Source organism: Charadrius vociferus, unplaced genomic scaffold (genome assembly GCF_000708025.1).
Source record: "Charadrius vociferus isolate BGI_N301 unplaced genomic scaffold, ASM70802v2 scaffold475, whole genome shotgun sequence".
NCBI classification, from domain to species: domain Eukaryota; kingdom Metazoa; phylum Chordata; class Aves; order Charadriiformes; family Charadriidae; genus Charadrius; species Charadrius vociferus.
Genome location: NW_009648337.1, coordinates 2,381,514 through 2,399,953, shown reverse-complemented (window position 1 = coordinate 2,399,953; position 18,440 = coordinate 2,381,514). Strand labels below are relative to the sequence as shown.

The window sequence follows — 18,440 nt, the reverse complement described above, 5'->3', positions numbered from 1 at the left end:
AAGGAGTAGCATAAAACCAGAATTAAAAATGCATTTATGACCAATTCTCTCTAACATGTATATGTCTGAAAGATCAGAATATGTTATTCTCAGGCCTGTTAGCATAGGAAAATGAGTGCAGTGTGTTAGGTATTCTGTACTAGCATGGTAAGCGCAATAGTGCATGTCACAGCTTGCCGTTGAGAGGCAGCTTCAGTGGTAGCAGCTTTTGGTTATGTGCTGATCCTGGAATCCAGTGAGCATTATTAACTGTTGAGAAATCATCAGCATAGTAATTTAAATGGAAAAAAGTTTGAGTAAGATCTGAAATGTATGGCAGTGTGTCGTTTGGGGAAGAGGGGAGAGGAAGCCTGGTAAAATGGAAAATGATGCATAGTACTGCCTTTTCAGGTAAGTGGAAAACCATAGAAAACTTGCTGCAGTACACGACTGTTTTAAGGCTCAGTTAGTACAGACATCCCCCAGTATGCCTCAATCCCTAATGGGACAAAATGATGCTTTAGAGCAAGCTTTAAAATTTCAGATTTGAAGGTTTATCACTATTGCAAAACTGCGTAATCCAGTTACAGTTAAAAAAACCAACAGTTTTTTTGATACAATTACCAGTAAACAAATGAAAATGTGCATCCTATATATTCCAAAACCCTTACCTTTTGGCTCCAAAAGGATTGTGGAATTTTTATTCTTCCTTGTGGGAAGCCACAGCCAGTGGTCTCCAGGTCTTGGCGAAATTATCTTTAGGCGAACTTACATGCAGCATAAGTAAGTGGAGGTGGATGGGACAGCGATCCCCTTGCTCTCTGTAGTTAGGCAGGAGTGCTGCACGCTGTCAGCTTCCAGTTCTGGAAACGTTCTATTCCCAGCTCTGTGCTGACAGTGTTTTAACCCCTCTGTGGCACTGAAAAGTGAGGAAAAACTGTGGGAAGAACAATGAGAAAATAGAGTTTCAGAAAAGAAATGCTATTTTATGAACACTCTTAAGTCTCTTGTTGAGATTACGATTACGGGAAAGTGAATGGGTACAGAAAAATACCAGCTGATTCCCTTAGAAGTGTGTTGCTGTGTTATCCTCTCCTCTAATTGCTTCAGTCAGAAAAGACAGACTTTCAGAATTATCCTCCTGGCTGACAAAACCCCCGACTTTGTAACCATCTCCTCCCTTTGTCATGTATTTCTAGCATGAGACAGTCCTTGCTTGTGTTTTGTTTGTGAGCTTTCCTTGCAGCTCTTGCCATCTGAAACAACCTGCCTGTGAGTCTGTCTGTCTTGTCAGTCCTCAGATCTCCTTTGATCACATTTCTTCTTGTTTCTTATATGTCTCTGCTTATTTCAATTTAATTTTATACTGATACTATCTCATTCCGGGAAGTGTTTTTTAGCATACTTGCTATGAAAGATGTGCGATGAAGAACTGCAGTAAAGGATTGCAAGTATGGTTTTAAGTACTGGCAGGATTTTGCAGTTGGCTGCCAAAGCACAAGATGGCTGAAAAGCAGAAATGTCAGCAGTGGCCATTGAAATGTAAATGAAATGCTTAATGTGACCTTTCTGTAAGTGTTTGGGTCTCTTGTTCTTTCTCCCCTCTCAGCCGTGTACACATCACTGAAGCAACATTAAATCACCTAGGCAAAGCTTATGAAGTGGAAGAAGGGAATGGACACCTGAGGGATCCTTACCTTGAATCCATGAATATCAAAACCTACTTGGTGGTTGATCCACGGGTATGTGTATGGTTTTAAACATACATATTTATTCAAATATATACATACATTTTAAGTACATAGGTGTCTGTGGTGCATACACCTTTTTAATTCAGGAACGGAATTAAAGCATGGTAGGAATCATCTGAGGAGCTTGGATTTGGGAGTTCAGATCTTCAAGGCAGTGTTATGCTGAAACTTCTTATCTGGTCCACATACAGGAAAAGTACACGTTTGACTATATATTTGGGTGAAGTGTCTCTCTCACCAGTCCAGGTCAAAAGGTGGGATGAAGTAATGAAACAATACCTGTACTGTGAGGCCACTTTCAGATAAAATAGTCCCTCTAAAATAGGTTCTTCCTTGCTATCTTAGATGTGAGGAAGATTCCTTTCAAGGTGTAAAGTTAGCAACTGTTGGTTACCCCTTTAGAGCCTGGTAACTGCAAACACCTGGTGTATTGCTATTGTGAATCGGCTTGTGGTTGATGAGTAAAATATTTCAAAAGACGAAAGAGTGAAAATTACAAACTTCTTTCCTTCAGGACCGTTACAGGAAGGAACAGCATAGAGCCACTTTTAATTAGTAAGAACTCAATCTTGTCTTTGTTGCATGGTTTATGTACTCAACACTGCTACCCCCCCTACATGTACATAACATATGTTCTCAGAATGAGGATCTAAGTCTATTAAAATGGTCCCTGCTCACCTGAAGATACCTGTGAAATGTTAAAGAATAACCGGTCATTGATGCATTGGTTTATTCCGTAGTTTTAGCTTGCTTTTAGACCCACAAAGGTATTGCTGTATACCCTGTATATACTGCCTGACTCTTCACCTGTGATGTAGGGATATGTTCTAATGTCGAGTCTGTGATTTGTGGGATCTTCTAACCACTGCTTTGATACGCCCTAGCTCAGGAATTGGGAATCTTTCTCCCCTGCTCTTGTGCTGACTGCAAGGAAATTGTATCTATTTGTGAGATCCTGCGATATCCCGCATCATCATAAATAAACCAGGAAGTTTGAATGTTGCAGGGTTACAAGCGACGGCTTGTAAAGGCAGCTGAAGCAAATTCATTATGTCATGATTTGCTTTAGCTCATGTTAATTAAATGAGATAAAGGAAGTGAGGCTGGCTGGCACATTGCTGGTATGTGTTTAGACTCTTACTAAATAGCTAGATTGCATAGTCCTAAACCACTCAAGTACAGAGAGCTCCATTTCTTTGCAATTTGTATCATTTTCTGTTTTCTAAGTGAGTGTATTTTTTCTGTCAGTCCAAACAATGCATATCAAATAATCATCTCCCTAAAACGAGAGTTAATGATGGGCTGAAGATGCGAGCATCTGTTCGGATGACACGTTATTTAGAGTCCTGGGGAGCAGCCAGGCCCTTTGCCCACCTGAACCACAGAGAAAGTGTGAGCAGTGACTCTTCAAGTTCACAAGGAAGGCGAAGAAAGGTGAGGTTTGAAGTAGTGATTGTCATCTTACAATTGCAAACAGCTCCTTGCGTCTATGGTGTGAAACTTGAAATCTGACATGGATTTTGTGGCCGAATCTCTGGTGTTACTTTTGGTGTGAAATTGTACACCGAACTAAGAAGGTATCTGCAGCAACTGTTCCTGTCAGAACTTAAAAGTATTCAAACTCTGCCAATCTCTGGCATGCTGTACTCATAGTAGACCTTCACAGTAAAACTTTGAAACTGTGTTTGTTTGGGTTTTTTTTTTTCCCCCTGACATTTTTCCATCTTGTGGTCCTGCTTGCTACATGTAGGTTTGGAAAAAAGATAATTTATCCCAGCCTCCAGTTGCACTCAACATTTACTTAAAATTTATAGAAAATACAGGATTTTATCCGTAAAGAATTTTTAAGATTAAGAATTCTTAAGATTTTTAAGATTTTAAAATTTAAGAAAACTCATTTTTTCTTCCATCTGCTCTTCCCAAAAGCTGAAAGGAGGATGTGCGTGCTTTTAGGTATGTTCCTGGAGGCACAGCAAGGCTGTACTAATTTCTGTGGATAGATAGATGAAGTAATTTTTAAATTAAGTATCCGTCCATTCAGGTTTGTGGAAGTGGTTTCCAGTCTCCTTGCCTCTGCTGATGTTAGTTATTTCAGTGTGTGGAGGGAAATAGGCGGGAAGATCTCTTCAATTATTTTCTAACAATTTTTTTTGGTCAGAAAATGCTCACTTGCTACAGCAAAAATCAGTGCTGGGAAGGGTTGATTTTGATAAACTCTTCTACTTGAAAATTGTTCTTGATTTTTATTCATGAATAAAAATGTTTTTGGCAGCTTCCTGAAGTTTATTTTCAATAGCTGTTTGCCATTTGCTGAGTACTTAACTTACTCTTAATTCCTTGTTTGATTTAGGAAATACCTTTGTGTGCCACTGGGCGGCAGAGAACTTCCGACAGGTTTGTCAAGTACATTCTTTTTTAAAATACATGATCCTGTGCTCCTCTTGCAGTCCAGTGTACTATAAGCACATGGTCTTTTGGTTGATTGATCACTGTGTGTATGGGATTCCTGAATTAGAAAGGTTAAGCTAAATTTTTTGGCCTTTAAAAGGCTTCTCAGTTCATGTTTGTTGCTGTTAGCAGACTCTAAAAGGAGCTCCCTCTCCATCTTACTGGCCCCTCAGTCATTCAGGTTGTATGTTGCTTTATGGGCTGTAGCAGGATGGAGGGGAGTAGGGAAGTAAGAGACATAAACAGCAATGGAATTAAATGGGATTAAAATTAAACAAATTAAACCACCTCGTATGCTATATACTGTATATTCTAACAGCTTGTGCTACCTCAGCTTTTAGTTTTCTAACTCATAGATGCTAGATTTGTTTGTAAATAGTGTAGTGCAAAATAAAAACAGCTTAACATAATATTATAAGTAATTCTACATTAGATTTTACAAGGTATGTCTTTGGTTAGTAGTATTCATGTATGCCATCATAGTGTAGTAAAAATATTGGCCCTACATGTAGAAATGCTTTCAGTAGTATCTGTACCACCGAGTTAACTAAGTAGATGATTTTCACCTGGGAAGTATTCTCTAAGTTTATGAAAATACTGTCTTAAAAATCCATTATTTGAGTAACTGGAGAAATCCTTAGTGAAGTGCTTATGGATGTATATGGTTATGAGTTTGGAGCATTCTTGTTTAACTTTTCACTGGTAGCTTACCCCACTTGTGTACTGAGAAAGTATGGTCCTCTGTAGCCATTAATTGTTTCTGAATAGCATTTGTGACATGGGCTTAATTTCATTCTCAGAAATTCATCTCAGAAGGGAAGGATAGAGGAAGATATTTATGATGAAATGATGTCAACCATTGAGGGCCTCAGCTCAACCAAGTATGCAGTATTTTATTCTTTTCTTCATCTTTTCTTTGAGAATAATCTGCATTCACAATCTTAAGTCTAGATATAAAAATTACTTCTCAAAAATTAGAAGTTACCAGGATGTTTGTTTTTCTTATTTTAGTTCCTTTTTTTTTGTTTTAATTTGAATATAATGAGAGTATTACTGCATTATTATAGCAAGAAGCTAATGGTTAGTCTAGCTGTTCAATGTGGTATAGTACTATGAAACAGCAAAATTATTGCTTTGTTTCTTATGATTGTCCAAAGTAATGAGCCGAACTGCAGTGTAGGATGGGATAGGAAGTTAAGATTTGTGTTCTTTTTATTAAAATAAGAAGTGTCAGGAAATGGGGTGCAGTCCTGAACAAAACCTATGTATGAAGTCAAAACACAGTTTTGGGGATAGTAGTAAAAATGCTTTATTGTCTGGTTCACTGAAATTAAACGGTCTGTCTGTAGCAGGTGGTGCATTTGGCACTATATTTGCATTTAAAAGCAGACAAACACAGGCAATGTTGTTGGTTGTGTTTTGTTTTTGTGTTGTTTTTTTTTTTTAATTTAAAATACAGTATTTAAATTCCTATCAAAAGTAAAACTTTGCATTCGAGAAAAAACCTCTTTCTTTCCTCTAAGTTATAGCAAGACTGTTATCACTGTACCTCTGCTATTCCTAATAGGGGCCTGGTATTATTTAGGGGAAGTTTTTGGAGGCTGTGAGCCATCTCTAGCATCTGCTGTTTTACTTGCCTATTTGCAAACCTTAGGGAAGGTCTGGGGTTACATTATGCGTGTAACTGGCAGACGCTGCTGTCTGCGAGAGTGTTCTGGATCTGCCTGTCAGCTGCATAAAAACGTAACCGCTCATATGTTATGCTATGAAACAGAAAGACCTTACAGAACTGTCAAATGTGTGTAAACCAGTGGCACTCTCACCCTGTATACTGTGGAGTCTCAACCACAATGATCCTTTTGCATGCTTTCCTTGGCCTGTTGCATACATTTTGTAACATGTGTCTCTTTGAATGCAGTCCGTGGTGTGGCAAATCAGATGACTTCTGTGGATTTTCGTTGATTTTTGCAGAACCCCGTCTTGAAAAAGAGGTCGGTAGGAGCAAAATAATCCTTTTCGGTCTTTGATTTGCACTTCAGAGCAGCATAAGAATACATTTGAAACTGTTTTTGTTCTGAAACTGGATTCTGGAGGTGACTGCACATCCAAAGAGTATTTTGCTAACTAATGGGAAGCAGATCTCATGATTCATTTGAGTTGGTCATTCTTCCTTGAGAATGCTAATTCTGTAGATTAAAGGAGATTTTCTCTAATCTGTGGTTAAATTCTTGCCATAAGGGAGTTAGTAGGAGTTTGGCAACTTTACTGTATGAAGAACTTCTCTCAAAAGAAATGAGATAAAATAATAATACAAAAAGTAGTTCTGCATCTGTAATGAAAATACTTTGCTTTGTGGTTGTTTCAGTACAAGTACAATACTGTTATTTGATGTACTTTTTCTGTTTGAAAAACTGTCCCTTAATTTGCTGTGCTGTGGTGTACTGTATGTAGTTACTGGTGTGTGTGTGTATATACATCAGGTTTACTTCAGTGTATATCCTTTTTTTTATAAGGATTTTGACTATGTGCATCTGGGAAGTGCTGATTTACATACTCTGTGGATTTCCCTTTAGGTTTGAAATTATCCTTTGGACAGGGCTGTTTTTCTTGACAGATGTTCACATGAATTTTATTTGGTGGTTTTCTTTTGTTCGCTTCTTGTTCTATGTATATTTTTAATAGTACAGTATCAATTTACATATATGTGTCATCACAAAAACGTAATGGAATTTAAAAAACCCTACAATTATCCTTAAGATTTATTATAATCTGTGTTTCAGTATCGCACCATTCCTATTCTAAAACTGAAGAGTTACTTCGCATGCGCCAGTTTTGTGTTTGTCTGTATATTTCTGATACAGATGTTTATAATGCCGAAGTAAGTGTCTGTATTTTAATAATTTATAATTCAAATTAACCAATAGCTAAAGTGAAACTCTTGTGCATGGAACTTTTTAAAGTCTTTTGGAGTTCTTGAGGGTTTACATTTAAGAAACATACACCTCTTAGGACTAATTTACACCTTAATAGAGTGTGTTCATGTTGTTGGCATAAAAGCCTAGATATCGGTATGAAAATAAAATAGAAATATTTCTTTAATATTGTGTTTGCTTAGTACACACAGGAACATGATCAGTTAAGTGAGAAATACTATTTTACAAGAATAGTTGGCTGTAAGCACATTGAGCAATAGACAAATGGGATTAGCTGGTTGAAATGTGTTCAGTGATGCTTCTGTCTGTAGAGATACAAGGAGGCAACTCTGAGCTTCTTCTCCTATCCCCAAGAAAGCAGATGCTTGATGATTCTGAATTTTATGGCATATTTGTTTTTCATGGCTCTTGCAGTGCAATTTCCATGTGGTTTATGCATGGGGTAGTGGTTCAGGCTGTCGGTGAGGAGTAGAATATGTTAAAGTTGTATTTGTGCAGCAGAGCAACAATAACCTGTGCAATGTTATGGTCATACAGTGCTACTAGAAGGTTAATTGTATTTAAAGTTAGAGAAATACTGTTAGCAAATATTAGTCTAAATTGTGGTTTGAATTTTTTTTTTATTTAACACTGGTTTGTTTGATACTTTCTCCTCTGTTTAGAACTGCGAAACTAGGAATTTCCTTTGGCATTGTTGCAGTCATCATTGTACTCGTTTTGTTTGTGTGCTTTGCTGAGAAATGTATGGTAAGTTTATTTAAAAAAAAAAAAAAAGTTTCCTGTTTTCAAAAGTGGATGGATGTAATTTGGCAACTTGTTCTATCTTTTGGGATGATGAATTAAGCTGTTAATTTCAGTAGGAGTTAGAGCCTTGAACCTCAGGTTACCACAAGATTTCATTGCCTGAAACAGATTTTCATGTCTGAAGATTCTCACTGTAATTCAGAATTATTTGGGTGCCAGAATAGATGGGTAGGAGGGAGAACGAAGATACTAACGCTTGCTGAGTGGGGTTGTTTTTTTAAAATTTATTTTTGTTTGTCCTTAATATTAATTTTGGTTGTAAATCTTGGTATTTTCTATACTGGAAACAGTATTAAAATCAAAGTAAGTTTGAATACAAGATTAGTTTTCATAATCGTTTATAAAGCCCCATGAAAATTACAAACATATGAATAATTTATTGGCAACAATTTCATAGCTGTTAGCATTCCAGATTCACCATTACATCAGTTCGGACACTTTGCATTTGTAGTTCCTTTTAATTTGCATTATTAAATGTATGCAATTACTGCTTAAAATAGATAGTGAGATAGAGACAGCCCATAGTGTCATATAATTCAGCGATAGAAAATAAAAAAAAAAAAATCCTTCTCCACTCCAAAAACTATCTGGAGGCAGGGGTTGAAGAGGGAAAGGATTTTACCGTTTCTTGCACTCATCAAATCTATGTTGTGCTAGACCAAGGGTGAGAGGGAATTCTGAAGTTCTGTTGAGAACATGCCGCCGTCATCGTGTTGCAGAGTGGTGATGGTGCTCTCCCAGGAAAACTGCCGCAGAAAGAAACAGCCTCTTACAGAGCCAGCTTCAAGTTGTGTGAAAGAGAAAAGAAAAAAATATGTACCCTGTACATGGGATAAAGTTTTATGATTAATTTAAAAGTACGGTTAGATAGCATGTGTGGTGTTTATATGGATTGGATGGATTTTTTTTTAATGTGTATGTGTCCATATATGTCTATGTAGAGAGAGACGTGTGTGTATATGTATGCAAATATGGTTTCTACGTATGTAAAAATACATGGAGAAAAGAAAAAGAAAATTCCAAGATTGCAATTGCATCAGACTTGAGTTTTATGCTGGGAGTGTTTTGGTATAGTATCCTTGAATAACACTTGCAATTGTTAACAGTATATGCTTTACTAGATGTTTTTCTCTATAGCAACAAATGAAGGATATTAGGATGGCAAGAAAGGGGGCTGTCTATGATTGGTTTTGATTCAGTCATCTGAAAACGTAGTTTCAAATATACATTATAGCTCTATAACTAAAAAATAAAACACAGGCTGTCACTATATCTTTAGTGATATTTTCTAGAACTTTCAATCAGATCATAATTTGTATTTTTAAAGAAGAAATTCAGAAAATTTTAGCACCCAGCCCCATTGAAATAAAGAAGTATTATCTCAATTTCCAGTTGTGGAAAAGACGTTAGAGTTTAATCTGAATGACTAGATTCAGAGTTCTAAATTAGGATTCCAATGAAGACTCTTGACACTGTCCTGCAGAGAAGTGTTTAACTGTAGAAATATTTCTTCCCATGTATCAAAGTGTTTTCCATGTTACTGAAACAAACTAATTTTCATTACAGAAGTGCTGCTCAGAACAGTGGCCTTCCCTGCGCCGTCTTTGTGCCATCTCAGAAAAGGTGGAAACAATGCCTTTACTTAGGCTTCCGTTAGCAGTCATCACTATAGCTGCCTTGCTGATAATAGCCATTTTTAATTTGGTAAGTACCTGCCTTATCTTTAGTCTGTGAACTTATCGTAACATCCACGGTTTAAGTAACTTCCTGTGTTCTTTTCAAGTACCTTGCTTTTTGCCGCTTTTCCTAATGTCTGAGTCGCAACATGAGTTGATTTACACAGGGATAATGCACGATGCCATGTAAAAGCATTAGAAGTAAAAATTCCCAGTTTTTAGAACTAAAAGTTCATGTGATAGACTTGAGTTTTGTTTTACATCACCTTTTCTTGCTTTCAAGATGGCATGTATAATTACTGTTGATCATAACCACCATCACTAAGATTGTCTTCCATTTTTTTTTAGTGTGGGTTTAATAGTTTGGCTGCAGCAGGTAGAATTTTTAAGCATTTACTGTGCTATTTGCACTAGCTAGTAATAATGCAGATGGAGGAGGGAAGAATATAGCTTGACTCTCTTAAAACCAATGACATTATGAATAGCTACTGCTAGACTAAAATGCAAATGGAGTCTGTCTTTTAACTTTAGTTTGAGTAGTGTGTTGCACTATTTGGGGTACACACATTTGAAAACCAACCCTTTGGAGTATCCTCATGCTCAAGACCCCTTTGTTGGTGGGGTTTTTGCGGTGTGTGGGTTTTGTTTTTGTTTTTTTTGTAGAGCTTTATGTGACATAAAGTGATGTCCTTCTGATCCCATGTGCTTGGTCTGCTGTTTTTCTGATTCCATGGGGAGTTTATTCTGAAAGCTATACTGCAGAAAATGCTTAATTTTCTTTTGTAGGGTTGTTTTTCTTCTGGCTTGGGTCCTTGAGTTGACTCACAGTGGTGTCATGTGAACACCACCAGAGACAGCCTAAAAGAAAACAGGAACAGCAGCTGTGAAACTGGGGTGTGAGACAGAACCATGTGTTTGTGCCAGTTAGCTGTTAGATTAGCATAGCCATAATGTGAAACTTTACCCTGAATTAAAAAATACGTAAAGACTTGGCAATTTTAACCTTCTTGCGCCTTGTGTGTGCATATATGTTTAATACAACTATATGGCATATCATTGTATTTCAACACTTATATTGCAGTAGCACAGAAAGGGAAACCAGATCAGGACTCATTGTGTAATATATGGAGAAGAAACTTAAAATTAGTGACTACCTGCTAAACAAGTTTGTATGGTGGTTCTCTTGTGTTTTTTCCCCCCCCAATAAATCAAGACTACTGAAAAGAACAAACCTGCAAACTTTACTGGATCAAATGACCTGTGTGCTACCACCTACGTGAGTAGAATGCTGTCTTCATTTCTAAGATTAAAACAAAACGAGTCTTGGATGGTGTATATAATGTAGATGGACGGCAGCATTTTGCTATCTTTTCACCTTTATATAAAGATAGAATTTTTAAATCATTGAATGCAAAGACTGACTTATGCCACAAGGAAGTTCTAGGTTTATTTTTCTATCATTAGCTATGGCTTTACTGTGCTTCTTTTAGGGATTTTTAAAAGTCTGGAATACTCCTGGATATAGCTGAAGTCTTGGCGTATTTTGGTTACTCAGCACCTTTGAAAGGTGTTCTCTAGCATTTCTATGAGGATAGATTTAGCACTTAATAATGACACAAAAGGATTATTTCAGAGGGTTTCATTTTTTATCTCTTTGATTCCAAAGTAGCATTCTATTTTGAGATCATCCAAATGTTTGGGATGCTCCTTTTTCACCTGGCTTCGCCTTTAGATGAGGGACATGTTTTTGAACCATACGCAGCAGGTTGTGTGCAGACCTTTTCATTCAAGTCCTTATGACAAATGCTAAGTTACACATATTCAATGCACATTGTACTTATCAGGTAATTTTCTGTTCTCGCATGTCTGTAAACCAGCCTTTTGGAAATACGACTCAATCCTGCGTTGAGGAAACTGTAAGTAGTGAATACATGTTACTTTAAAACCCAGATCTTTGAACATTCTATATATTACTGAAACCTGGTGGGTTCCGTTGCTGTATAAAACACAGCTTCTTTCAGTATCTGGCGGCAGCAGCAAAGTTCTTCATAAAATCAAGATGTTTCAGCTGCTGTTGCTGCGCTGAATAAAGTAGTAATTTTTTGAAATTTCAGACTTAAAAGTAGATGTAAAACTTTGAGGAAAAAGCAGTGGGACAGGATGATGATTACGTTCAAGTCTGAGAGATGAGAGCTGTACTTGCAAGCGTCCCAGTAAAGTATCCTGATAGAGTGAAAGGGCTTAAATGGCCAACAGAGCTGTGGCAGTGTTCTCTACGTAGGGGTTTCTTTTTCAGAGGTTTGGCTTTAGGGTTATAACTGTAAGTGTTCAGTACCTTTTGTAGGCTAGACTCAATACCTTTAGGATGACAGAGGTGTTATAGTATGTTACTATACGGGCTCTGGCCCTGAGTTGCCCCATAAATTGTTCTGGTTTCCTTCACTTCAGCAGAAACGGTAACTGTACCACTAGGACTCTCCCAGATCTGGGGTAGGTCTGGGCTATTATGGGTGGAAAAACTGTACTTTGTACATAAAGAGAAATAAACTCTTGAGGAGCAGAAGCTGAGGTAATTTTGGAGTTGTTTGTAGACTAAAGTATGCTAGCTCAGCATCTTACACCTGTGCCTGCGGCTGCATGGAGCAATCCTGTCTGCGCAACACACTGTGACTGTGTACCACCTGACAGTTTCAATGCTCCCAGCTGCATGCTTACCCTGAACACCATGCCTGAACTGGGATTTCTCTGGGAGATTTTTCAGTAATTCCATTGGATAATGGCTGTAGCTTGATAATGCTTATTAGCATCAAAGTTCTTATGAAGGAGCTGTGGCTAAGGTTGGATAACAGGTCATGGTCTTCCCGTGTCACAGGTAGGGGAGATGGGAATGTGGTACTTGCGTAAGGTTGCAAAGGGGGAGCGCTGCCAAAAGTAGGACCATGATGCTGGAGTTCCTGGTTCAGAGCCTGTTTATTGGACTGTGAACCTACTTTAGGTTAGTCTTGAACTTTAAATAAATAATTGCTTAAATTAATAGACCTCAGAAGATAAATTCTGAACAGTCTTCAGTTTTTATCTGACACTGCTTGTGTTGCTGGGATGCTTTTGGTTTAAATCTTTTTGTTTGTCTTTAACAAATTAAAAATGTAAACTAAAACCAAGTACGTTCAGCCTTTTAGTGCAATTAAAAATAAAGCTTTCAGTGTATTTAGCAAGTGATTGGAATTCAGTGTATTTAGCAAGTGATTGGAATTTCTTCTATTTCAATTACAATGATCATGAACTTAGAGCATTTATGATGGTTTGAAAGTTGCCTGAATAATGCAATTGGTCTTTAAATTCTTCTTTTACAGTATTATGCTTACTGTTGCATATTGGGGTTCATTGCTTGCTCGGTATTTCTTCAAATCAGCTTCGAACTCAAAGTTCTCCTCCTGTCCATTGCTGTGACTGTATACCTCATCATTTTTAATACCCTTCAGCATACAAACTTCGGGTTCTCTGGCAACAGTACCAGGTGCAGTGTGAAGTTTCTTATAATTGACGATAATGTTTCATTAAAGGAGGTGTTAGATTTTTGTATGCTTACTGGAATGTTGAAATATCAAAATCATGTAATTCAGACATTACAAACCTTGCTGTAAAGTTAATGACGTGGAAATCATATTAGACTGTATCACCTTTTGTTTTGGTTTTGGTGTTTTTTAAAAAAGCGAGTGTTTTCTGAAAAAATCTGTAATATGGCTTCTGAGATCTCTGGCAGCCTAGCTGACATTAAAGGTAGAATGGAGGGGTAGAATATTAATCTCATAATAAGGTATGAAGAAAAAGCCTTGCTAAAAGTCTGATGCTCAAGCTGTGCTTGCAAGACCTTGCTAGTCAATGAGATAGTGAACTCTTCATTTACCTTACTAACAGCACATATTTTGAAAAGTACCACATTTTACGTGATCTAATGGAAGAAACTAAAAAAATACTTAAAGAGAAATTACACAGAAGGGTTTTACTCTTCATTTGTAAGTCCTTCTCAGATTCTCAGCATAGTCTCATAGCTGAAGGATAAATTTATTTTGCAGAGGCTAACTGTGAGCTGTCAGTACAGCTTAAAAAAAAAGCCTAAATGAGCTCTTAATTTAGTATCTTAATCCCGGGCTATTCATATAATGAGAATTTAGTTTGATGCATTTGTGAAAACTTATAGATGTGGTCAGACAGACTGATCTTACTATGAAATATGAGTGGTGTCTCAGATTTGTATGGAACTATATACAGGTGTGATTTAATGGCTGTCTTTGTTTTAGCAATTCGGGTTTATCCTCTTTCCTTCCACGAATAAGGAGGTTTCTTTTCCTACTTCAAGTTTTTGTGGGCTGTTTTCTTTGGGGCAGTGTGGGTAGAAAAGCTGCAACTCAGTGCAATGGAAATTAAGATGTCTCCTTTAAGATAAGGCCATGGTTACTTGAACATCTCAGTACAATAGATACTTAACTGAGGTTTCAGCCCCCATTTTGTCATTATGTGAAATGCAGTTCATGTACTGAACTGAACGATAATCCTTTGTCATTATTAGGATGGGACCTATAACCAGACAGCCACTGGCACAAACGAACCATGGCATTGGTGGTATATGTCTGAGCAAAGACACCCTCTTCTGCTGTGCTCTTCTTCCCTCCCCCTTCCCCCCCAACCGTTAATCGTGTGGATTGTCTTAAAGGATACAGATGACTTTGTATTGCTTTCTTGATTTCAGGCTTTTCATCAAAGAGCCAAGGATAATGATTAATTTATATCTGGTTCTGTTTTACATAACCCTAATTTTACTTGCAAAACAGGTATGTATTTAAAAAGCAATAGGTTCTTTTACTTGCAGCAAGTTGATTTAAATAAAACACAAAAGTGTTTTTCATTGAAATTGTGCTCTAAATGAATATTTTATTTTTTTTTATATTCTTATACTTCGTTTTAGATAATGTACTTGTGCTTAGTTACAGATAATGCAGAAATTTTTACTATGAGATGGTGGGAACATTTTAATATTTTTCAATAGTGTTTGTATTACAGAAGTCAGAACTTTCAAATTCTTCCAATTTGGGTCTGTCTGTATTTATATGACAATATTCATCCTAAGTCTAGGCAGTAATTCAAGATAAAGATAATCACCATATTATTAAAATGTCATTTTGGTAAATACACTTGCTGGTACCCAAATGGCATTCATTCATACTGACTGCTTCATATTTTTGTGACCTTTGTTCTCAAAGCAGGTTTTTCATAACTATATAGGCTCAAAGGGCCTTGAAGAAACTTTATTGCTACTACAGTTTTTGAATAAATTGACTAGTATTTTTCAGTAAGTTATTATATGGATTTAATTTATCATATTTGGTTCCTTTGCAGATTGACTATTACTGTCGACTGGATTGTCTGTGGAAGAATAAGTTTAAAAAAGAACATGAACAGTTTGAGACAATGGAGAATGTTAACAGGCTTTTACTGGAAAATGTACTTCCAGCACATGTTGCTGCATATTTCATTGGTGAAAAACGAAATGAGGTATGGTTTAATCTCTGCTATGTGAAGGACAATAAATTGGACTGCTGTGACATAGAACGTCATGCTAACAAGCACACAGAAGGCTCTAATGTTCTGCACTCTTTGCCTCTTGTTTGTATCCCCAGACTTTTGTAAACCCAAGACTTTGCTATCCAGATGGCCTCAAAAAAATGCGAACTTTTAGTGTCAGTCTCTGAAATCTGTTTTCAGAATTGGTAGTTTGGCTTCAGGTCACAGTTTGAGTTTGGCAAATATTTAAAAAGGATTTACTGCTTTCCAAAGACCGTATTTTACCGGAGAAGATAGGCCTTCTTTTTAAAGAGGGTAGTTGAGGAGCAGATAGTATCTCCTTGGTAACAACCCCAGTGAGAAGTTCATCGATAATGATATTTTGTTTTTAAAGGCATCCATCTTATTCTGCCAGCATGTCATCAGAACAAATATTGCTGATTTCACAGCCATGCTAAGTGTCAGAAGATTGGCACTGTCCAGAATAGATGAGAATCTTTAAGATACATAGATATCTCAGCTTTTCCTTAGGCAAATCAACTTCATTAATGTTACAGATAAAATAAGAGATGCCCGCTGTACTGTAGTTGACTTCATAGGAAAACTGTGATTTGATTACTGGTTACAAACAATAATCATAGTTTTGAATTCCTGTGGTGGAAGGTGACTGCTGACAATGTGTGAATGTATTGTTTTCCTGTAGGACTGGTACCATCAATCTTATGACTGTGTCTGTGTCATGTTTGCATCGGTACCAGATTTTAAGGTGTTTTATACTGAATGTGATGTCAATAAAGAAGGCCTGGAATGCTTGCGGCTGTTAAATGAAATCATTGCTGATTTTGATGAGGTAATTAAGCTTCTGGCAAAAATGGACTGGATTACGTATTTACTGCAAAATGTAACGTTTTAGTAGATTTGTGAGCGTTAAGAGAGGGGGAGAAACGGCTGTCAAGCTGAACTAATATTCCGAGTTCAGCCTCACAATCTTGAAAGATATATTTACATCTGATGGGATTTTTCAGTTACATCATCTCATGCATTAGTAGTATGGTTTGAAAGTCCTGAATTTCAGTACTTGCAGTGCTTCAGCACTTTTGCTCTACCTGCTCATAGGAGAAATAAACTGTGAAACTAATCCTCAGTACTTTCTTATCTAACCTTCATGTGATTGGTAGTATTCCTAGAGATGTTTAATGTTATTGTAGACACTGAAATATGATGTTAAAGTCTCAAGTTTCTATTTTGCTTCCCTTCAAACAGCTCTTGTTAAAACCTAAATTTAGTGGTGTTGAAAAAATAAAAACCATTGGAAGCACTTACATGGCAGCAGCCGGTCTCAGTGTTACGCCAGGCCAAGAGAACAACCAGGTACGTTGCCTCTGAAATCTGCCTTTGGTATTCTGTGTGTACGTAGGTGCGTTTCAAAGTAATGGAATGTAATGTGATGTAAAAGAAGAAAGTAAATCACCAAGAGTGACTTTCTGAAATGTGGAAAAAGATGATAAAATGTATTGTCTCCTGTTGAATTCACTATTTATCTCCTAGTTCCATTTTTTCCTAAGCAGGTATTAAGTCTGTAACGCCAGCATACTTTTTACATCTTTAATCTTTGATTCGAGTAGCTTAACATTTCTAGATGCATAACAGAATAGGTCTAATAATAGGGAAGTCAAAGAATGGCTGACAAAGAAAAGGCCATCTCGGAACTGAACAGTAAGCTTTTTGGGATACCTGAGAACTGGCACAAAAAGAGAATCCCCAGGTGCCACATTAGATCTGAATCTGAAACTGCTTATCACCCAGAAGAATTAAAACCAATTTCTATACTCGGGCTCATTTTCACTATAGCAGGTTGGTGTATGACATTAGGATGCACATATGTATTTTATACAAAACGTGGAAAATTAAATCTGGAATCCTGAAGGACAGACATAAATTTGTTATAAAATTTAATCATATCATTCTTGTCACCTCCTGGCCATTCCAATTGAATTTAATATGATTTTTAAATCCATTTGGAATGTTTGTTGAACTGTGCAATTTTGCACAGCTACAATGATGGGTGGTCTTCTGCTTATAAGTATATACTTTATTCACTAATAGTACTGGTTTGGAATAGTAGCCTGACACAGCCTTCTATGTTGTAATTTGACCATCGATATGTGGTATGAATTGCATAGGATAAGGAAAGACAGCATGCTCACATTGGGATCATGGTGGAATATGGAATTGCCTTGATGAGTAAACTGGATGGCATCAACCGACATTCCTTTAACAATTTCCGCTTACGGATAGGTAAGTTCAGTTTGTGAACTCTGCAGCTCCGTAAAAACTAAAAATGAAGTAGGATGACTTAGGTAAATTGCTGAATGCTGTAGAGCCCTTCTTAACACAGAACACAGCATTTGCTGAATCGCTGAAGGTAGTGTTGTCTAGTCTAGCTTTTTAAATACGCCAAGCTCCTTCATGGATGGGCTTTTCTAATCACTGGAGGGAGCGATACAAAGACTGCAGCTGGATGAGTTCGGAGAAAATTAAAGGTATGGATGAAGAGTGAAGTACCCTGTTAATAACTATTGACTAAAGACAGTATTGTCATTACACAAATATTTATTTCTAGATATTAAAAGTAGAAGAGGAAGAATTTTGCTTCGGCATGAACTTTGCCCTAGCTCTTTCTTGGACTTGCTGTTCTAAAATGAATGAGTCACTGCACATCTCCTGAGCCTCAGTACTACTATTTATAGAACAGTGGTAATACCGATAGCTAGAAATGTGTTGCAGGGTTCAGTTTTGGGTAGATTTTTTCCCCAAAGCTCATGACTTGTGGCTGATAATGAAGCTAGATGTCATATAACTTTCTACTCTGGTAATGACACCTGCTTTTGTTTATACAGGGATAAATCATGGCCCTGTGATTGCTGGAGTGATTGGTGCCCGGAAACCCCAGTATGATATCTGGGGCAACACTGTTAATGTTGCTAGCCGAATGGAAAGTACGGGGGAACTTGGGAAAATCCAGGTAAACTTATCAGCCTTGGAATGTCAAAGAGATTATTTCTAATGGGTTATGGATTTTTAAAAATGTGAATAGTCAGAAGAATTTCACAAGAGTTTCTAATTCTTTTCACATAAAGGTCACAGAAGAAACGAGTAAAGTACTACAGGAGTTGGGATATTCCTGTGAATGTAGGGGACTCATTAATGTCAAAGGCAAGGGAGAACTGAGGACTTACTTTGTTTGCACCGAGACTGCCAAATTCCAAGGTATGGGACTGAACTGA

At 37.1% G+C, this 18,440-nt stretch overlaps 1 protein-coding gene across 1 annotated transcript in view; it reads left to right on the top strand.

The window, feature by feature from the left end:
* The window catches only part of ADCY7 (adenylate cyclase 7), a 31,010-nt gene extending 12,570 nt beyond the window's left edge, over positions 1–18,440 (top strand). The window contains exons 9-24 of the mRNA XM_009885078.1: positions 1,589–1,721; positions 2,979–3,164; positions 4,081–4,124; positions 4,979–5,059; positions 6,097–6,169; positions 6,959–7,056; positions 7,774–7,858; positions 9,482–9,619; positions 12,945–13,108; positions 14,342–14,423; positions 14,989–15,144; positions 15,857–16,003; positions 16,417–16,524; positions 17,337–17,451; positions 18,054–18,178; positions 18,294–18,440. Coding sequence (XP_009883380.1) covers positions 1,589–1,721; positions 2,979–3,164; positions 4,081–4,124; positions 4,979–5,059; positions 6,097–6,169; positions 6,959–7,056; positions 7,774–7,858; positions 9,482–9,619; positions 12,945–13,108; positions 14,342–14,423; positions 14,989–15,144; positions 15,857–16,003; positions 16,417–16,524; positions 17,337–17,451; positions 18,054–18,178; positions 18,294–18,440 — 1,882 coding nt within the window. The remainder of the gene's footprint in view (positions 1–1,588; positions 1,722–2,978; positions 3,165–4,080; positions 4,125–4,978; positions 5,060–6,096; positions 6,170–6,958; positions 7,057–7,773; positions 7,859–9,481; positions 9,620–12,944; positions 13,109–14,341; positions 14,424–14,988; positions 15,145–15,856; positions 16,004–16,416; positions 16,525–17,336; positions 17,452–18,053; positions 18,179–18,293) is intronic.